This window comes from Cyphellophora europaea (genome assembly GCF_000365145.1).
Source record: "Cyphellophora europaea CBS 101466 unplaced genomic scaffold supercont1.2, whole genome shotgun sequence".
NCBI lineage: Eukaryota > Fungi > Ascomycota > Eurotiomycetes > Chaetothyriales > Cyphellophoraceae > Cyphellophora > Cyphellophora europaea.
Window position 1 is genome coordinate 3,499,780 of NW_008481808.1, and position 19,826 is coordinate 3,519,605.

General features: G+C 55.9%; 7 protein-coding genes across 7 annotated transcripts; 4 read left to right on the top strand and 3 right to left on the bottom strand.

Annotated features, from left to right (window-relative positions):
* Positions 1-442: 442 nt before the first annotated feature.
* Positions 443-2,177, top strand: HMPREF1541_02838 (cysteine desulfurase, mitochondrial; the record flags this gene model as incomplete). Its single annotated transcript, XM_008717193.1, has 2 exons — positions 443-1,564; positions 1,755-2,177. The coding sequence occupies 2 exons, from the start codon at positions 443-445 to the stop codon at positions 2,175-2,177; spliced, it is 1,545 nt and encodes a 514-aa protein (XP_008715415.1).
* Positions 2,178-3,146: 969 nt separating this feature from the next.
* On the top strand, positions 3,147-4,753 carry HMPREF1541_02839 (uncharacterized protein; the record flags this gene model as incomplete). Its single annotated transcript, XM_008717194.1, has 3 exons — positions 3,147-3,369; positions 3,421-3,962; positions 4,013-4,753. 3 exons carry the CDS (start codon positions 3,147-3,149, stop codon positions 4,751-4,753), a joined length of 1,506 nt encoding a protein of 501 aa, XP_008715416.1.
* A 1,175-nt stretch (positions 4,754-5,928) lies between these two features.
* On the top strand, positions 5,929-7,264 carry HMPREF1541_02840 (uncharacterized protein; the record flags this gene model as incomplete). Its single annotated transcript, XM_008717195.1, has 2 exons — positions 5,929-6,479; positions 6,664-7,264. The coding sequence occupies 2 exons, from the start codon at positions 5,929-5,931 to the stop codon at positions 7,262-7,264; spliced, it is 1,152 nt and encodes a 383-aa protein (XP_008715417.1).
* Positions 7,265-7,691: 427 nt separating this feature from the next.
* Positions 7,692-10,126, bottom strand: HMPREF1541_02841 (uncharacterized protein; the record flags this gene model as incomplete). Its single annotated transcript, XM_008717196.1, has 2 exons — positions 7,692-9,926; positions 9,977-10,126. The coding sequence occupies 2 exons, from the start codon at positions 10,124-10,126 to the stop codon at positions 7,692-7,694; spliced, it is 2,385 nt and encodes a 794-aa protein (XP_008715418.1).
* Positions 10,127-11,621: 1,495 nt separating this feature from the next.
* HMPREF1541_02842 (uncharacterized protein) lies at positions 11,622-12,724 on the bottom strand (the record flags this gene model as incomplete). Its single annotated transcript, XM_008717197.1, has 2 exons — positions 11,622-12,199; positions 12,247-12,724. 2 exons carry the CDS (start codon positions 12,722-12,724, stop codon positions 11,622-11,624), a joined length of 1,056 nt encoding a protein of 351 aa, XP_008715419.1.
* Positions 12,725-14,290: 1,566 nt separating this feature from the next.
* HMPREF1541_02843 (uncharacterized protein) lies at positions 14,291-16,033 on the top strand (the record flags this gene model as incomplete). Its single annotated transcript, XM_008717198.1, has 1 exon — positions 14,291-16,033. One exon carries the CDS (start codon positions 14,291-14,293, stop codon positions 16,031-16,033), a length of 1,743 nt encoding a protein of 580 aa, XP_008715420.1.
* Positions 16,034-17,356: 1,323 nt separating this feature from the next.
* Positions 17,357-19,201, bottom strand: HMPREF1541_02844 (uncharacterized protein; the record flags this gene model as incomplete). The annotated part of the gene is made up of 1 exon (XM_008717199.1): positions 17,357-19,201. One exon carries the CDS (start codon positions 19,199-19,201, stop codon positions 17,357-17,359), a length of 1,845 nt encoding a protein of 614 aa, XP_008715421.1.
* Positions 19,202-19,826: the final 625 nt, after the last annotated feature.

Sequence of the window (19,826 nt, forward strand, 5' to 3'; positions counted from 1 at the left end):
TTGCCGATGACGCAGCGCTTGGTGTGGCTGAGCTTGGCCGCCGGCGAATGTGAGTGCGAGTGCGTTTGCGCAGCCTGAGCTTGACACCGCCGAGCGGGATGATCGACTGTTGTTGGTGCCTGAATGGAAGAAGGTGACTATTGTGTGCTTTGCTGAATCTGCCACAAGACCTTAGAGGGCTTGGATCGCAAGAGAATTGTCTAATGCAAGTTGTGCATTGGGGGGTAATTCATGCGGGTAATCGGCAGCAGCGGCGTACGGTACCGCATACGGTACAGCGGCGCTGCGGGCTTCGGGGCTAACTGGTTTGGTCCCGTGGATTTTATCAGATCCGAGCATGCGTCTTCGCAGTCAGTATCGCCATCACAACTATCGACTTCTTCCATTCAACAAGCCTCGATCCTTCCATTCATCCTTCGATTCATTCCCGCAAACTCACAGAATGTCCGGTACAGCAAGCGCCGCTGTGCGGTCAGCTTCTCGCAACTGCACTCGTCGTTTCTCGTCATCAACATTTTCGCATTCATCATTGCGCCCCGCCACCTCGGCTCTCAATCGATCAACACATCAGAGGACATATGTATCGCAGTCAAAGCCAGCCCAGGCCCAAGTCAGTGATGTGGAGAGCGCCATCAAAGCAGATCAACGCAAATATGTTGAACAGAGTGGTAATATGCCTGGCAAGGTCAATCTCCCGGGCACCGGACTCTCCGGCGACACCGCCATGAGCTCTTCTGCTGGTATCCTAGGGCAAGCCACTGTTATGGATCAAGGTACTAGGCCAATCTACCTAGATGCACAAGCCACTACACCCACCGATCCTCGAGTTCTCGACGCCATGTTGCCGTTCCTCACTGGCCTGTACGGCAACCCGCATTCAAGAACCCACGCTTACGGCTGGGAGACGGAGAAAGCTGTCGACCAAGCCAGAGAACACATAGCGAACGTCATTGGAGCAGACGCTAAAGAGATCATCTTCACCAGCGGTGCGACCGAGAGTAATAACATGAGTATCAAAGGTGTGGCCAGATTCTTCGGAAGAGCTGGAAAGAAGAAGCACATTATCACAACGCAAACGGAGCACAAGTGCGTTCTCGACAGTTGCAGACATCTTCAGGACGAGGGCTACGAAGTCACTTATCTTCCCGTAAACAACAATGGTTTGATCGACCTCAAGGAACTGGAGGCTGCCATCAGACCCGAGACTTGCCTCGTCAGCATTATGACAGTCAACAACGAAATTGGTGTTATCCAGCCCATGAAAGAGATTGGACAGCTGTGCCGATCCAAAAAAGTCTACTTTCACACTGATGCCGCCCAAGCTGTCGGCAAGATCCCTATCAAAGTCAACGAATGGAACGTTGACCTCATGTCGATTTCTGGCCACAAGATCTACGGGCCTAATGGCATTGGAGCTTGCTACGTCCGGAGACGGCCGCGCGTGAGGCTCGACCCTATCATCAGCGGAGGTGGCCAGGAAAGAGGTCTTCGCAGTGGCACCCTTGCGCCGCATCTTGTGGTTGGGCTGGGAGAGGCGTGCCGCATCGCCAAAGAGGATATGGAGGTAAGTCGTTCACCCTTTCCTTGGTCTTTGAGTGATGATACGCTTCAATGCAACATGTATACCGTTCCGAGCGGCCGACTCAAGCTTCTTGTCGGTTGCTGTGACGCACAAAGCAGGGGTTCTGATACCCAACCTCGACGCTTGGCGGCTTCCGTTGTACCTGCTTGAACAAATGCTAACAGCAGCCTAGTATGATTCCCAATATATCAACCGACTTTCGAAACGCCTTCTGGACGGTCTTCTCTCGATGGAACACACATCCCTCAATGGCGATCCGACACGCCATTACCCGGGCTGCGTCAACGTCTCGTTCGCCTACGTCGAGGGCGAATCCCTCCTCATGGCACTCAAGGACATTGCTCTGTCCTCGGGCAGCGCGTGTACCTCTGCCTCGCTAGAGCCCAGCTACGTCTTGCGCGCGCTTGGCAACAGCGACGAGAGCGCCCACAGCAGTATCCGATTCGGTATCGGCCGATTCACGACCGAGGCCGAGATCGATTACGTGCTCAAGGCGGTCAAGGAGCGAGTCACCTTCCTGCGCGAGCTGTCCCCGCTGTGGGAGCTTGTGCAAGAGGGAATCGACCTCAATACCATTGAATGGAGCCAGCACTGATGGAATCAACAGCAGCGTGGCTTGCCTGTGATATATAGTTGGCGAACATGTACTACTCTAGCAGCGAACGTCAAGTATGGAATTCGGCTGAGCTTGGCCATTCATTCTGTCTTCTGCACGCCGTTGGCCCGTTGCCCCATTCAATCTCTCAAAGTCCGATTCCTTCATCCTCCCATGGCCCATGCTCGATGAACGCATCCAGCCGTCGAGCGTCGAAGCTTCCCCCCTTCCTCATTGTGCACCTTACATGACGCTCATAGTTGCCTTCGCGGAACCCGTGGTAGCGGCGGCCGTTTTCATACTGCTGGTTGAGCACGGTGGAGCTCAGAGAGGCAGTGCTACTGGAGGTGTCGCTGCCGATAGCGGAATTGGCGTCGTCCAAATGTTACCTGAGCGCAGTGAAAGGCTCTGGTTCTCTCATCTCACAGACACTTTCTGAAGAACATCAGAGGCATGCCTTTGCGTGACAGTGAAGGTACGGTGGTATGGTCTACAGGTTGCCATCCGCTGGGACGAGGCGGTCCATTATCCCGGGCGGGGGGAAAGACTCCAGGGGCCTCTACAAGCGAGGCAGTGTCTGCGGTTTTGTTGGATTCGCCAGGTACATGTCAGGACGTGCCTGGGCCGAGTAGTGTTGGTGCTTTTGCTTAATTTGACTTCGGCAAGCAGCAAGATGCCTCCATTATGCATCAAGAATACCAATTTCCATGCACGGGCATATCGCGAGTCCTGGGCACCACTCGTTCCCCTCTCCGCGTACAATGTGCTAGCTACTTGTCGCCTGCTCCGAAGCGAGCGGGAAGACGGACCGCCCCCAAGGAACAGGGAACATGAGGGGCCGACTCAACGACACCCCACCACGATCTGGTGCAACCAAACTTGGATAGGCTCCATGGCTGATATAGCCAGACGTTGACTTTGGAGAGATCCTCCTGCTGGTCGGCCGAGACAACCGAATTGCTAGCGACGATGGCATTAACAGATCTGATACCATGGTCATTGCTACCAACACTAACGGTCCTGGCCACCGCGTGGTTTGTATATATCCTCGCTTACCGCCTCTACCTTCACCCGCTAGCCAAAGTTCCCGGCCCCAAGTTGGCGGCAGTGACCCATCTCTACGAATTCTATTATGATGGCTTGAAGAAGGGCAAGTTCATTTTCAAGGTGGACGAGCTGCACGAACGATATGGTAAGCAACGCCCAATGCATATACTCTGAGCCATGCCTTATCAGGTTTCAGGGCCCGTCGTGCGTATTAATCCACGAGAAGTCCATATCTCCGACCCGGACTTCTTCGATGAGCTATATAGCGGCTCCAGGAAGCTGAACAAAGACTGGTACTACTATCGCTTCGTCGGAACATTGGATTCCTCCTTTGGAAGCACTTCGTTTGCTGTGCACCGTCAGCGAAGGAAAGCTTTCAACCGATTCTTCTCTCCTGCCGCCCTGCAGAACCTCGAAACCAGTGTCTGCAACTGTGTCGTCCGGCTGTGTGAGCGGCTTGAGGCGTTTCGGGGCACGGGTAAGCCGGTGATACTAGGGACTTGCTTCCGCGCCCTTGCCACAGACGTGATCAGCCAGTATGCCTTGCCACAAGGCTTTGACCTGATCAATTCGAAGGATTTTGGCGAGGACTACAACAACGTCAACCGCAAGTTCTCGGGTCTCACTTCATACAACCGCCATTTCCCCTTCATCCTGCCGACGGTCATGGCGACGCCCACATGGCTGCTGCGGATGACGGCTTCCCCGGGGATGCTGCAGATGCTTGATTTTCAAGGCGTGAGTGCTCTTTCATTTCCTCTTTCGACAATCGCTGATGATTATTCCAGCACAACATAGCACAGTCTAAAGCCATTGCCGAGTCCTCCAAGGTCAAGGCGAGCGACGATTCGGTCCTCCACGGCATCTGCAATTCCGACCTACCTGCCTCAGACAAGACTGCCACCAGGATCTACCAAGAAGCTGTCACGCTTGTAGGAGCTGGCTCTGAGACTACTGGCAGTGGTCTCGAGCACGTGGTGTACCACGTACTGGCCAACCCAGCGATATACACGCGCCTTCGCAACGAGATCGCCTCAGCGGCCTCTCAAGGCGACCTGACTTCGTACGAGACGCTGCGGCAGCTACCGTATCTAGACGCCGTCATTAAAGAAGGCCTGCGATTAGGCAACGAAGTCTGCGGCCGTCTCGCGCGCTTCGACCCCACCGACGCCATTCGTTACGGCAGCTACGCCTTTGCGCCGGGGGTGGTTGTCAGCATGAGCCCACGCGACATGCATCTCGATGGCCGTGTGCACGACGCACCACACACGTTCGACCCGCAGCGGTGGCTCGATCCAGCCCGACGAGAACGCAGCGAGCGTTTCTTCGCCCCCTTTGGCCGTGGCTCGCGGTCATGCGTTGGGCGTGATTTGGCGATGCTGGAGATGAAGATGATGATTGCTTATCTTTTGCAGCGGTTTGAGCTGAAGATCTTTGACACCCAGTATGCGGACGTCAGAATGGAGCACGATTTCTTCTCACCGTTTCATCGTGATAATAGTAAGGGGCTGCAGGCGACGTTAAGCTAGGGAGGTAAAAGGGAGTGGTCTATGGAGGCTGTCGAATACAGAAGAGAGGCCGGCTTCCCACTCACAGGACTGACAGTCGTTGTAAGAGGCGCAAGCGAGTCTGTTGAGGACTTGCGAGGATCCCTCGTGGAAGAAGGGCAACGTCCAGAGACACAAACCAACGATAGTGTAGTACGACAATGACGATCCTGACTGCGAGCATCGACTTCCTGTTTTCACAGCCTCTTCCAAACGAATCCGCCAAATCCTACAGCCCAATTTCGGCGTAGATAGTCACTGTCCCCGCTCCGCTGCACTCTGCACCCCCGCAAGGCGTACATCTTCCTCCTACCCGTTGACTCGTCCGCACCGCAACACGCTCGGCATACGGCACAGTGGCCATACAGACCAGAAAGGGACAAGTGCCTTAGCAACCTGAACTTGGCGGCTGCATTGTTTTCCACCCGGAGACTTCTTCAGGATACGCGGACACGATACGAGCGGTGGAGATGTTCCCAGGGGGTTGTGCACTGCCACGTTGACCACCATCACCACCACCATGGACCCTCCGCGGGTGCCAGCCGCGCCGTACCGCGCTGTGCTCAAACAAATGCACTCCTAATTCCTCGTTTCGTCCCCTTCATAACCCGCCAAGGTCGTGATGCTCGCCGATATCAGCCCTTGGCTCGCGGTATAACACCCAAGTTCAAGGCCCCCATGCCCAGCAATCTCATTGATCTTCTGGCTGGCACACGTCACAGCCCTCAACTTGTCCAGACGTTTCGCAGCTCTCCTGCAGAATGTCATTGAGATCTTCCTCCAGCACTCAAGCGCTTCGCCTGCTATTTTCAGACAAGATGGTCTCAAGGCTGAACGAAGCGCTCGTTGCTGCTGGCAGACAACTGGACAGCAGCATACCGACCCCTTCTTTTGGTCGTGAACATTACCTCTTTAAGACAGAGGGTGGATACCGTTGTCTTGACTCAGCCTCCGAAGTTATCTCGCTAGCAACGATGAACCCACCCCCCTGACAGTCAAAACAGGATGCGCAGGCCATGAGGCGTCGACGTCTCGGAGGCCAGGGTGAGGTACAAGTCCGAGGTCAAATACATATACGCACACACGGTCCGCCTTGAAAACCCATTCCCCCCAAAGCCCTTGAAATCAACAAACCCAGACACACGTCTACCGCCACCATGTCCGACGTCGACACCTGCAGCGAAGTCAGCGACCGCTGCCCCGTCAGCGAAAGCCTGTACGGCTACCGGCCCAACCTCCCCGTCAACGCCACGCTCGGCGTTGGCTTCGCCATCTTCGCGGTCCTGCAGCTCGCCTCGCTCTGCTGCTTCCGCGTGCGCACCTGGTCCTTCAGCATCACGCTCGCCATCGGCACCATACTCGAAGTCCTCGGGTACGGGGGGCGCGTCATCATGAACGACAATCCCTTTAGCACGGTGGGCGTGTCGGCGCAGCTGATCGCGCTCATCGTGGCGCCCTCGTTTGTCGCCGCCGCCATCTCCGTCACCTTCAAGCACATCATCGTCTACTGCGGCGCGCAGTACTCGTGGATCCGCCCGCGGTTTATTCCCTGGGTCATGATCGGGACGGACTTCTTGGGTATTGTCATCCAGTTCCTCGGCGCGTCAATGCTGGCGATGGAGGTCACCAAGGACGAGCCGGACCCGGATAAGGTTGACCTGGGCAATAATGTCATCATCTTTGGTGTCGTCTTCCAGGCCGTCATCATGTGAGTTTCCTTCCCCCAACCCCCCTCTTGCTCTTCGCGCCGAATCAGACACCTCTACCCCCCCTCACCCCAGATCAATCCTTTCAACAACATGATGACTTGGTCCCCCTTCTGCAATCAACCCATCCTCACCCTCCGTCCAACATCACAACACTGAACCAACCCCGACTAACCAACTGTCCAGGGCACTCTGCGGTTCCTACATGCTCCACTTCTGGCACCGCATCCGCCGTGCCCACCACCACTCCTCCCCCTCCTCTACCTCTACCACCCGCATATCCAGCAGCAGCACCCCGCACCTCGCCCGCAAATTCCGCACCTTCCTCTACGCCCTCAGCGCCTCCTTCCTCGCCATCCTCATCCGCTGCATCTACCGCTGCGTCGAGATGATCTCGGGTTGGGGATCGGAGCTTATGCGCGAAGAAGTCGCGTTCTTGGTGCTTGATGGCGCTATGGTTTTCGTGGCGGTGGTGCTGTTGACGGTGTGGCAGCCTGGGGTGTGGTTCGAGGGGATGATGCGGAAGGGGAAGAAGGGGGCAAGAGATGGGAAGCGAGAGGAAGTAGGGGGGGAGGAGGAGGGCATGGAGGTGCCGCTGTATCAACAACCGCAACAACAGCAGCCGCCGCCGCGGTATAACCCGCAGCAGGCGTATCAGGGGGGCCAGTGGTCGGGTGTGGCGCCGGCGTCGGCGTCGGCTCCGGGCGAGGGAGAGGGGGAGGCCCAGGCGTATTATGACCCGCCAGTAGTGCAGCGGCTGGGTCAGGGCGGCTATTCGAGGGTTTGATCATGACACCCTTACTATATACTGTATAGATTATCTCCTCTACACCCAAGGGGAGGGGGAAGAGCGCGGCGTCAATCAGTCAGGTCTGCGTTCGGGGAGGGTAAGGAAGAATGAATCAAGAGAGAGGGGGGGGGGTAGCCATGCCCGGAACCCCCCTTCCTCCCTACTTCACGGTCGAAATGCATCATGAGCCTCCAAAGTCATTCCTCAGATAATCGTAGGCACAGACTTTTGTGTTTTCGGCAAGAGTCCATTTCTCCGGCACCCGTCGCGTCTCTTCTCAACCCCCTACCCGCGATAACGCCAATATGGACCACCCTTCTTAGGCACGACAGCACAGCAGCACACAAGCTCAACTCCAACACTCTGCCTACGGACTCAGCGGCCGTTCTCAAAGGCTAATACCAACTAGTATGGACTGGTCAAACTACCAACGCACCCACCACCCGCGGTTAAGCCGCAGATACATGGCCTCCTCGCGCCAGAGCAGGGGGTTTACAGCTGCCGGTTGAAGAGTCGCTGCTGTCGCTGTACTCGGCGCGGCCTCACCCTCACGCTCGTCTGTATCTTCAGCTTCATTGTTGGGACATAATGCCAGCTCATGGTCGTTGTCATGCCCATGATCGCCATTGGCGTCAATGTCCCAGAGCACGACGCCGCTGTCATGCTGGTCGTCGGCAACAGCAACGGGTTCCGAAGTGCTTTCAGCACCAGCACCAGCGGCAGCGGTAGCATCCTCAACTACTGCGTCACGGCTCTGACTCTCGTGCCGCTTGGTGCTTCTCCCGGTCACGGCACTTTCCACGCCTCTTTCATGTTCATCCCGTTTCCGCTTGCCACTCCCGCCCGAAATATCGTCTACAGCAGGAGCTGCTGCTGCTGCCGCCGCCTCCGCCTCCGTCCGCACCCTTGGCTTGACCACCTCTCCATCCAGTCCCCTCATCCCTTCAAATCCCCACGCCGGATCAAAGCACACCAAAACTAGCTGCCGCTCTCCCCCCGTCCCGGGCGATCCAATGGCATAGACCAGGCCCTCCTCGCCGAGCATGCCTTCAACCTGCCCCGCCTTCCCACCCGGACACATCAGGTCTGCAATCTCATCAGGCAGCGGCGGCTTGGGGTCCTCCCCCTCCCTTACCTCCTCCTCGTCTCTCGGCCATAGATGAATCTCACTGTCGTGATAGCTTCGTTCCGAATCGAGAATGTCCAGCCCTGTCTTGCGATCGCGCACCTTGGGACGAAGCATGACGTGCGATTCCAGATTGGCATTGTGGGAGTCGGCAGCCGCAAGTGGCGACTTTTCGAGACGGCTCACAACTCTCAATCTGAGACGCTCTTTGGTCCGCCAGCCGTCTCCGGGCACATCGTCGACCACGAGCTCGACGCTGCAGCCACGGTTGAGGTCGTAGGCGCCGAACTTGGTCTTGGCGCGGATGTAGTCCTTGGTGGCACTAACGCATTGGTCTTTGCCTTTTCCTTTGCTGAGTGCATCGCCGTCGCTATCTCCATCTAGGGTATTGGTCGTGGGCGCACGCTCGCAGTGCGCGTAGCGCTGGGGTCGATAGCTGTCGCGGTCCTCGTAGCGGGTGAAGATCTCATCGCCGTCGTCGGCCTTGCCATGCTCGTCCGCGTGCACGAGCGTGCTGAGGCGGTCGTCCGGGTTGATGGATACATTGTCAGCCCAGACGCCGTGAGCGGCCGCTTCCCAGGGCACGCCGTACCAGGTACGTGTCCAGCCATCAGCACCCTCGAGGAACTCCTTGCGGCCTTCAACGAGCACTAGGCCGCCAGTCGTCTCGTCAACGGAGAATTTGAGTTCGGTCCAAGTGTCGTTAATGGGACCCTCGTGGTCTTGGCGACGGAAAATGGTTTTGATGCTGAGATCCGGATTCGGGTCACTGATGCCGAAGGCAATGTAGCGATAGTACGAGGTCCAATTGACCTCCTCGGCTTCGTGTCCGGTTTGGTTTGTCAGCGCGATGAAGTAGCCGGCATGGATGGTGAAGGCGACAGTGGACGATGGGTCGAGGCCGGAGATGCGGGAAAGCTGCAACGGGAATGGAGTCGTGGGCTGACAGCTGCAGGAGGTCGTTGTGCCTGAAGTTCTCGCGAGACTGAAGCCTTGCACGAGCCATTCAGGGTAACCGGAGCTTGATGATGCGGACTGTGTGCCGTAGAAGAGGTGTTCGGGACCCAGGAGGGCGAAGAGCTTGTTGGTGCTGCGGAGTCGTTCAATGAGAAGGCACCGTTGGGGGACGTCGCCAGATGTGACGTTAAGAACAAAGAGGTAGTCGCCGGAGTTGAAGCAGGCGAGAACTGCAAGGAGGTTGTTATCAAAGGCGAGGATCGAGGTGCTGTAGGGTAGCAGAGAGTTGGCACGCTCGCCAGCACCAGGGAGCTTGCTGGCGAGGAAGCGATTACTGATGACTCTCTCGGTGGTACTGGGATTGGAGAGGTCCAAAAGGCGGATATCATGGGTGGTGGAGTAGCAAAGGATGCTGTCAGCATAGACGAAGCTGGTGGCATTGGCTATGTGGCAAACGGAGTATGGTCGGGCCATTCTCAGGGCCTCTCGTCGCCAGTAGATGCGGGAGAGTTGTTTCCGGGAATGGAATCCTGCCGCTAAAGCTTGCTTGCCTGCCAGAGAATGGCTTAGGTTCGACTAGTTAACATCAGCACGACTGTTTGCCAGACGATGCCTGATTCACTGACCTTTATGACCTTTCTGGCGGTGCCATGATCCTCGAGGTGGTTGGCGAAGTCCTTGCTGGCGATTCGGAGGTGGGCATAGTCTCGGATGCCAAGGTAGAGGGCTGTCTGGTGCACCACATCGTTGGGCAACTGGGAGAGGCATGTTGGCATCGCAAAGCATGATCACCAAGGCTGCTGATGGCAACGATGAGACTGTATCGAGCTATCAGACATAAGCCAATGAGCTGCAAGGTGTATTTTGACACCATGCACGCTAGGAGCGACGCAGCATTGCGTCTTAAAGGGAATGAGGCTCTGCTACGGTGTGGGACTTTCGCCGCGGCGGATTGCGGGGTCGTGGTGAAACCATCAGATTTCCCATCAGGCTGAGAACTGTTACACGATGTGGCGTGTGTCGGCGCAAGATGGAGGCTTAGACTGCACCATCTCGCAGCAATAGTTGGTCACCGGATGGATCGCAAGGTCAGGCTGATTTGAAGACGGCACACCCTTGGATCGCTCTGGCCATCCGAAGGGCGTGTGACGGACGCCCGACCGCGGAGCGTCATGGTGCGGCAGACCCTCATCATGGTCGATGGGTGGAGGACGATGTAACTTGAAAGGGAGAGAGAAGAGAGGTGTGGTGCTGACCTGAGCTGACCGGAGCTTGTTGATTGGAGGATCGGGCACACTTGGCAAGAATGTCTCCACCGCAATGCCGCAGAGCCTCAACACCCGTCAACGGGGCACTGCTGTTGTCCGGTACAGGGCGTGCCCCAGCCTCATTCAGTATTTTCTTTTTATCTTCTTATATTTCTTTTTCTCTTCTTCTCTTACCGTGCTCGATCGTGTCCTCAGACATGCAACAGCTTGACTTTGGGCTTCAGACTGGTGGCCCATGGGTATATGACACCATATCCTTTTGAGAGCCGCGACCAGACTGTCTCTGGCAAGGTGGTGGCTTGTGGGGCTCCACTGCTGAGAGACTTTCTCTCTGAGAGCAAAGAATACTTTCGTAGTTGGACAGCGTCTCTGCTGCAGACTCGAGCACCACTTCACCGGACGCCAGTCGAGCCATCTGGTGTGGATCGCATGGATTCCTTTATGCTTGATGCATCCCCGTTGGACGCTTCGTGGTGGTAAGGCTTCGTAGCGCTCTGTTGGCGTGGGAGGTGCTTGATGAAAGGAAAAACAACGTCACATGAGCCTAACGCAGGTCAAATCACAAAGGCAAGAGCTCCGGGCGTGCTGGCAGTCGCCATGTTTCTTCTCCCGTCTTCTTACTCTGGTGTGCAGATGGCGTCGAGATCGGGCGTAGGACCAAGGCGGGGATGTAGAATCTTATACTCCCAATCGCAGGTATCTGAGAATGAGGCCGACGGGTGAACCAATGGCGACTCTTGTGGGCGGCGCCTGATTATATACATCATAGCCATGTCTGAGGTCCCACGTATCAGAGGACACCGAATCTGCATCACGGGCGGAGGCGAGCGGTTGTGGAAGCATACTAGCGATCAGTCTGGCGCACGTGGGTACAAGTCAGAAAGGCAATTGTACTGGTCAGATTGTCTTAGCCGCACGAAACCTGGTTAGCCTGCGTATATACATGTCCCGATTCCCAAAGCCGATATGCGAGTGTACACGTGATGGCTCGAGCATGACCCGATCACTGCGCCTTCAACTTCTCGGTCAGTTCGGGCACTTTCTCGAACAAGTCGCCCACCAATCCCACATCTGCCACCTGGAAGATGGGGGCATCGGCATCCTTGTTGATGCAAGCAATAACTTTGCTGTCCTTCATACCAGCCAAATGCTGGATAGCACCGGAAATGCCAGCACACAGATACAGCTGCGGGGCCACGTTCTTGCCGGTCTGGCCCACCTGGAGTGAGTTGTCGGCAAAGCCACTGTCCACGGCGGCACGTGAAGCGCCAATAGCCGCACCTAGAGCGTCGGCCAGAGGCGGCATCAGACGATCAAACTCTTCCTTAGACTTTAGGCCACGGCCGCCCGACACAACCTTGGCTGCCGTTGCTAATTCGGGGCGGTCGGATTTGGTCAGGTTTTCCGACACCCATGAGGTCGGTTGCTCAGCCTTGGGGTCAGTGCCCTCTTCAATCGAGGCAGAACCGCCCTCGACTGCCGCGGGAGGGAAAGACGTTTGCCGCACCGTGAGCAGCTTTAATGAATCTGACGACTGGACGGTGAGGATGGCGTTGCCGGCATAAATTGGTCGAACAAAGGCTGTGTCATGTTAGCTGGTTCCGCGAAGGAGGATAAGCGTCGCGTACTGTCCTCACTCTCCACCGACATGACGTCGGAGATCTGCTGTACATCGAGCAAGGCCGCAACCCGCGGAAGCAGATTCTTGCCAAAGGCGCTGTGGCCGACGATGACATGAGTGTAGCCGCCCTTCTTGATGTTCTCGACGAGTAGAGGCGCCCAGTTCTCGGCCAAACCGCGCTGGTAGGCTTCGTTTTCCACCATTATGACCTTTTCGAGTCCATCGACCTTGGCAGCTTCTTCGGCCACGCCCTTGACATTCTTGCCAGCTATGAAGCCATGAACGCTGCCGCCGATCTTCTTACCAGCAGTGACGGCGCCCAAAGAGCTTGTGTTGAGGGCGCCTTCGCGCTGCTCGAGGATGGCGAGGGTGGAGGCGAGCCGCGCGAGGGCTGCGGATTGGAGGGGCGATCGAGCTGCGATTGACGACGGCAGGAACTGGGTGCGCATACCCCGCAGGGCTGTTGGTCGTGCTAGTGAGAACATCTTGTCGCATCCACCACCGCCTGACGCCCTGGACAAGTAAGCGGAGAGAGGAGGGTTGATGTCGAAGCTCGCAGTTCAGCACGAAATCATGTCGGCGAGATCGGACCTCGACGATGATGCGTGCCCCTACAACATCCGAGGTCTTGGCGTCGGCTATCTTCGCGCAGAGTCAAGTCAAACGTTCACCACTTCAACTGCGAGTCTCCTTCAGGCTGATCCCATCTTCGTCCACCCGCGAATATCATCAACTGGCGACTCAAGTCAATTCTGCCCTCCTTTTGAAGCTCAGATGTGGTCTTCAAGCCATGCTAACGCACTGTCCAAGTCACCTTCGCACAATCTCAAGTCGGCCAGCACCGGAAGGCTACAGCACTTCACGGTACATCATGGTAAGTATAGTGCATCGACTACGGTGAGTCAAGAAACCATTCTTGGTCCTTCTTCCTCCCCAGTGAAGGGTATAACGGTAGGGCTGCTGGTGACAGCGCAGGCAGCCACAGCCTTGCTATATCCTACATGCCCGCCATCTCTTGAAGCCTCGCTCTATTGCTACCAAGCAATCTAGCTGCTCGAAGGTTCTCCGCCTTCACCATCAAGCATCCGCAAGCGATGGATTTGGTTGCTTGTTGAACGACATGCCTGACATGCTGGAAGAGATATCCCTCCGTTATATCTACCTGTCATTATTCACCTCCTGGTTGGACATCTTTGTCCATATTCGATCTTCGACCCCGGACCTTGTTGTGTTCGATGTCTCTGGCCGCCTGGATGAAGACGGAGAAAACGCTTGGTGGGAGTTTGATGCATCCAAACACTCGGTGAAGACTATCCTGTATTCGCGGTTGGTAGATTATCTCACTAGGAAGACTGACACAATGCCTGTCCGAACGGTGGATGAAGGAGGTGACGAGGCAGAATGGAAGCGAAATTCCGATGAATCTATGTCTTGGGGATGTTATGACGAGGCGACGTAGTAGCTGCGTGGAGCAACCTTGCATCTCCAGTCCAACGACTTACGCTCGAGAGACTTCTGTAATCACTTGAACGAAAATAGCTCTTGACAATCCTCCGTACCCCACGGTGCGGATCGCAGCGGCGGTACATAGGGCTTGAACGGGTCTAGCGTGCCAGGAACAAGAAGTCCCTTTGCGATACCTTTCTCTCTTCTTCTCTGCTACCCGCACCGGCGACATCATAGTTGTCGCATCACTTAGTGCGCATGCTCAGCGTCATTACGAGCTATACTGAGAGTGTAATTGCACCATACCCGATGTCGGTTGTGCCTTTGCGATCATTACGGGCATGGCTCCCCAAATAGCCGCCACTAACTGCTTCGGCACCCCAATGATGAAAGGTATCTGTATCTGAGTTGCCTGGAACGAGGACCGATACAGTCAATACGAAGTACCCCCTGCGCCTCTCTGATTGATATGGCATGTAGTGGCCTAAGTAGTTCACTAGTAACAACAGTTTCGACGCAAAATACATATATATTAGACTACTGACCAACACTGAACAACGACACCTCAAACAGTCGCAACTAGCCTAGCCACGATATACCTCAGGATGAGAATCACTCTTGCAAGCGTACTGACTACCCTTTCACTTACCCTCGCGAACACCTTCCAGCCCACCTCCGAATGCCCCCTTCTCGGACCCAGCTTCTCCTCCGACTTCGACCTCACCAAGACCGATGCATTCTCCGAAGCCGTCGCCGCCTTTCCAGAAGTCATCGAAGCACTATTTGAGACAGGCAGCGCCAATGCCAGCACATCGTCTTTTGTCATCGACGTCTACTCCGCCGTAACCAATACCTCCATCTACAGCTACTCCCACGAGGCTACAGCGCCAGCCTTGAATGAATCCTTTCCATCAGAGCTGAACGACGAAACCATCTTCCGCATTGGCAGCGTCTCCAAGCTCTATACTGTATACGCCATTCTCGCCCATGCAGGAAGCCTGGAGGTGTTCAACCACCCCATCACGCAATACCTCCCCGAGCTAGCCGGCAACGCTGGCAAAGACCCCCTGAACCGGATCGTTTGGGAGGATGTAACTGTTGGTGCACTTGCCTCTCACCAGGCCGGCGTCGGGGAGTTCCCACTGAACTACCTCGGCTGTTTCTACACCGGTGAGCCCTGCGACACGGACAAGTTCCTAGACTGGATGCGCGACCGCAAGCGCGCAAGCCAACCCATCTCCCAATCCTCCCTCTACGCAGATGGCGGCTTCGGCATCCTCGGCCTCGCACTGGCGCGCATGACCAACCAGACCTACAACGACGCGCTGCAAACCCTCCTCGCCGCGCCCCTGCACCTCAACCACACGGGCTCCTTGATCCCCACGGACCCCGACGTTAACGGTATCATCATCCCCAACTGGGAAACCGGCGCCTCCGCCTGGGGTCACGACAACCAAGTCATCGCCCCCTCCGGCGGCCTATACTCCAACCTCGCCGACTTGCGCGCCACGGGCCTCTCCATTCTACACTCCCACCTCCTCTCACCACACGACACCCGCGCCTGGCTGAAGCCGCACGCCCACACCGCCTCACTGACCACCAGCGCGGGCGCCCCCTGGGAGATCAACCGCCTGACCCTCCCCGTATCCGCCGCAAACGCAACAAACACGACGACGCGCTACCGCCTCTCCGACCTCTACACCAAAGCCGGCGGCCAGCCAGGCTACACGGCCGTCTTCATGCTCTCGCCCGACCACCAGCTCGGCCTCTCCGTGCTCGTCGCAGGCACATCCGCCACCACCGACCGCTGGACGCTGCGCGCCGCGGCGGCCGAAACCTTCGTCACGGCAGCCGAGCACGCGGCGATGGAGAACGCGCGAAGCCAGTTCGCCGGCGTCTTTGTTGACGACGAGGCGCACGACGGGTCGAACGTCACGCTGACGGTCGAGGAGGGCCGGCCTGGGTTGGGCATAAAGTCGCTGTACGTCGACGGCGTGGACTCCCTAGCAAACATCTCCTCGCCATACGCGCCGCTTCCGGAGGGGGTGGGCGTCGTGGCGCGCCTGTACCCGACGGGGTTGGAGGAGCGACTGGCCGAAGACGGTAGCGTAAGGGCCAAGTACCGCGCTGTGGCTGAAGTGACGCCGTTCCCACCGGAAGCGAGGGCGAGGATTGAGGGCGGGAAGGGCCTGTTCGACGATGGATGCGTGTCGTGGCTCAACACAGCCTTTTGGGAGACGGAGGATGGGCAGGTCCTGGATGAATTCGTGCTGCAGAGTGATGGGAAGGGGAGGCTGGTGAGCGTGAGGAGCGGGAGTGCGGATGGGATGATGGTGAGGAGTGGGTAGTCAAACCTCTTGTCTTCTTTCGCCACGTATATTCTACAGAGAAAATGCGTGCAGTGTTTAATATACAGTTTTCCACAGAGTCTTCTAATGTATCAGATAGTCAGAGCTGTTGTAGTTAGTCGACACCTCTCCGTGACAGACAGACAGTTGAGGGTTGACTCTTTAGATTTCAGACTTCAGACTTCAGCCTACCCAGGTTCCAAACAAGTCCCTCAAGCGCCAACAACGAGTCGATGCTGTAGACTGTAGCCTGTAGCCTACCTACCTACCTACCTCGTACCTACAACGAGTAAAAGATATCTCCCGTCTCAACCACGGTCCACAAGCCTTCCCAGTTTTGGCCATTATTCTCAGCCTCTCTACGGTCTTACCACTAACTCGAGTCTTAATCAAAGATAAGCCAAATGAAATCTTAGGGGGAATGCATGCTCATTAAGGGGGTGCATGCATGCACTGATGCAGTAATCAAAGCTGAATTCCCAATCTCTGCATCTCTGCAAGCCGACTCGCCCTGCAGATCTCTCTCAAGTGAGCCCTTCAACCTCTTCCATCAAGGACCAATCTCTCGAAACGGGAGGACGTCGAGAGAGGCAAAAAGGCCGTACGTAGTTCGCCCCGTAAAAGCCACAGATTTCCAGACTCCCCACCCACGTTGCGCGCGCGTGCACACACACACACACACACACTGCCAGGCTTTCAATAGTCGCGAATCACATATCGAGAAGTTTTCGTTCTCTCACCGCCACAACTTATAAGAGATGTAGCTGGGTTTGTGGACTGGAACTCATCTACAGGTCACAGATGATGCTTCAGCAGAGCTTGACTGCCGCTGCAGAACTAGTTCAGAAAGACCATGACTTCGACGTCAAGGAAATACTAAATGGGACTCAACACGGCAGCAGCATTGTCGTTTATTGGATATCAAGCCAACTTCCATTTGACCTCAAGCCTGGGTAGATGTGGGATCTCGCATAGCAGCGCAGGCCTTCAAGCTAGCCTCGCTTCGATCTGAATCTCAATCTGAATCTCATTCCCAATTTGAACATTTCGCATAGGAGCCCTTCAGTCGAAATCTGGTAGTCTCCCAGCCTTTCCATGTCTGGTGTGACGCGACAACTCTGTCTGTGTGTGCATCACAATATCGTCCACGTCTCATACTTGCTGAGTAAACAGCTAGTCATGTCGGACCTGTACACATCCACACTATGCGTCCTGCCAGGAACACATTCATTGAACCTGACGAACGAATCCTTCAATTTCCGTCAGTCCCTCAATCCGATGATTCACTTTACTCCGACGCTTGCCTCAATCCAAATCATCCCCTCAATAATAACCATCCCACTCAAAGCGCATATTCACCGACGATCGCAAGCTCGACTCCCCGGAGCCATCGACCGGGTCTGACACCACCGGGTGCCCATTAGAAGCAACTGTGTGGACGACTGGAGCGCGGCTCAAGGCGATCAAGGCCGAGACAGCGGCAAACTCATCACTACTGATGGAGGTTGCCTGCTCGTTGTCGTCGAGAATGTCAGCGTAGCCAGCACGGGCGTACTGGCGGTCCAGAGCCATGCTCACGACAGCGCTGCGGCAGGTTTCTAGCTGCTGTTCGAGGGTGAGGATCTTAGCCTGGGCATCAGCGTCCAGGTCGAGATTGGCGAGTCTCGCCTCAAGGACAGAGATCTTCTTCTCCTGGGCCGCATTCTTCTTCTTGAGTTCTTCATTCTCGGCCTGGCTCTTCTTTTGCTCCTCGGTGAGAGTCATGATCTGACCGGCGAACTTCCGAGCGCGTTCGATGCTGGCGTCGTAGTCATCAAGCTTGGCCTTCATGAGATCGTGGTCGTCCATGTTCATCTTCTTGCCATCCACCACAACCTTGGTCTCTCGGCTCTCCGTCCGGCCCATGTAGTCAGCGTCCGTCTTGCCGTCGGCGCGCTTGCCTTTGTGGCCACGCTTGCCGATGATGAGACCATTCGGCAGGGAGACATTGTCGGACTGAAGGAATCGACGGCGTCCGAGTAGGTAATCTTCGGTATCTTCGGCGAGAGGGTCGTGCTCATCTAGAATGAGAACCTGAATGCGTGGAAGGACGCCTTGAACGTGGCCAGTCTTTGCATCTTCAATCCATCTTCTGAAGACTTCGGTAGAGCTACGGCCGAGATTGTCCCAGATCTCATCATCTTGCTTGGTGCCTTTACCTTGGGTGTCGACAATGTCCATCAACTTCTCGACACGATAAGACAGAATCTTAGCCTTTCCCTTGAAGCCTTGAGCTACGATCTCGTTACCGAAGTCGGCAGCAAGAGCGGCTCGGCATTTGGCGATCGTGTCGACTTCCGAAATAGGATACTTCTTGGCCAGTGTCAGGTCCTTGGGTGGGTAGCCCGTAGCTACTGAAAGTCGAACGTGAACGTCGTTGAAGCTTGAAATGTGCCAGCCGGAAGCACCAGCTGTAGCGCCCTTGCGCGCATCAGCACGGAGCTTCTTGCTCGCAGGGCGTGACGCTGGTGAGATTGAGCTGCCGTCAATCCCGCACGCCTTCTGCGAAGACTTGCGCTTGTTGTCAGCGGGAGCCCGTGAGACTTCTTCGGAATCCTCTTGACTGTGACCGCCGTTGTCCTCTCCAACGTCTGTATCATGGCTAGCAACAGCAGTCACACGTGTATTGCGAGACTTGCGAGAAGCAAGACGAGTTCGACGAGTCTTGACAGGGTTCGCGACAGCGACGTTGAATTCGCTCCCCGAATCATCATCGATTGCAGGGCCTTTGTCGTTGCGTAGTTCGTGTCCGGGCTGATCATCTGCACCATAGTATTCATCAGTGCTAGCTTCATCGGTGTCGCGGTCAACAGGACGAGCGACCTTCTTCGAATCCGATTCGCCATAGTCCTCATTGATGTTGGCATTGTCTTGCTCAGGAGCTTGCGCAATATAGCCTGATTGTGGAGGGCTAGTCGACTCAGAGGGAGAGGTAATGGGTGAAATCGTGGGGCGTTCGGGTGTGGATGGGTTGTGAGGAATGGTGGAGGGGCCGCGTGGCTTGTAGTATGGCTTCGTGCGTCGAGGGACCCTGGCGGGCTGATGATCAATTTGATCAACGAGCCGTCCAAGAGCATTGGCTTGAGTAGAGACTGGAGGCAAGCCTCTTTCAATACGGCGCCTAGACATCGCCGGTCGCGTGCTGCTAGCTTGCGATCGTCTGAGTATTGTTGTTGCACTGGCCTGTAGTTGCGTTCCCAAAATGGACCCGGTCTCTGAGGGGTGCCTGCCCGCAGCAGATAGTGCTCGTGTCTGCAACGACTGGTGAATTGGATATCTTGGAGGCTGCGGATGTTGAGAACGACAAAATAAATCAGAAGTGGCGGAGCTATTGAATGGTCCATGCCTCGTGACAAAGCTCTGTCACCAAGCTCGCCTGACGACCGCGGTCTCGCAAGACTGTGGACAGGCAGGAGGTGAAGGCAATGAGATCCACCGAGATCACCATCAGCACGGCAGCTGCTCCTTGCACGTTTCATCTCTAGGCAGACTGTCAACTCAAGAAATAGACATTATATATTGGTTCAGCCAAAAAGTGCTCCGAACAAACTCCGGAATATTAGCATGCGATATGAGGGTCTTTGGATGTAGTATGGTGCTTGGCATTGGGGTGTGTAAACATACTCCGGGGGTCTGTGAGTACAGCTTTATTATCAACTGCTTTGGGAGCCGGGCATTGTTTGTTTTTGATGCTCAAGTGTGTTCGAGTCCAACCGTTTTTGGCGATTCTGGCAACTTGTGGCTGTTGTACCTC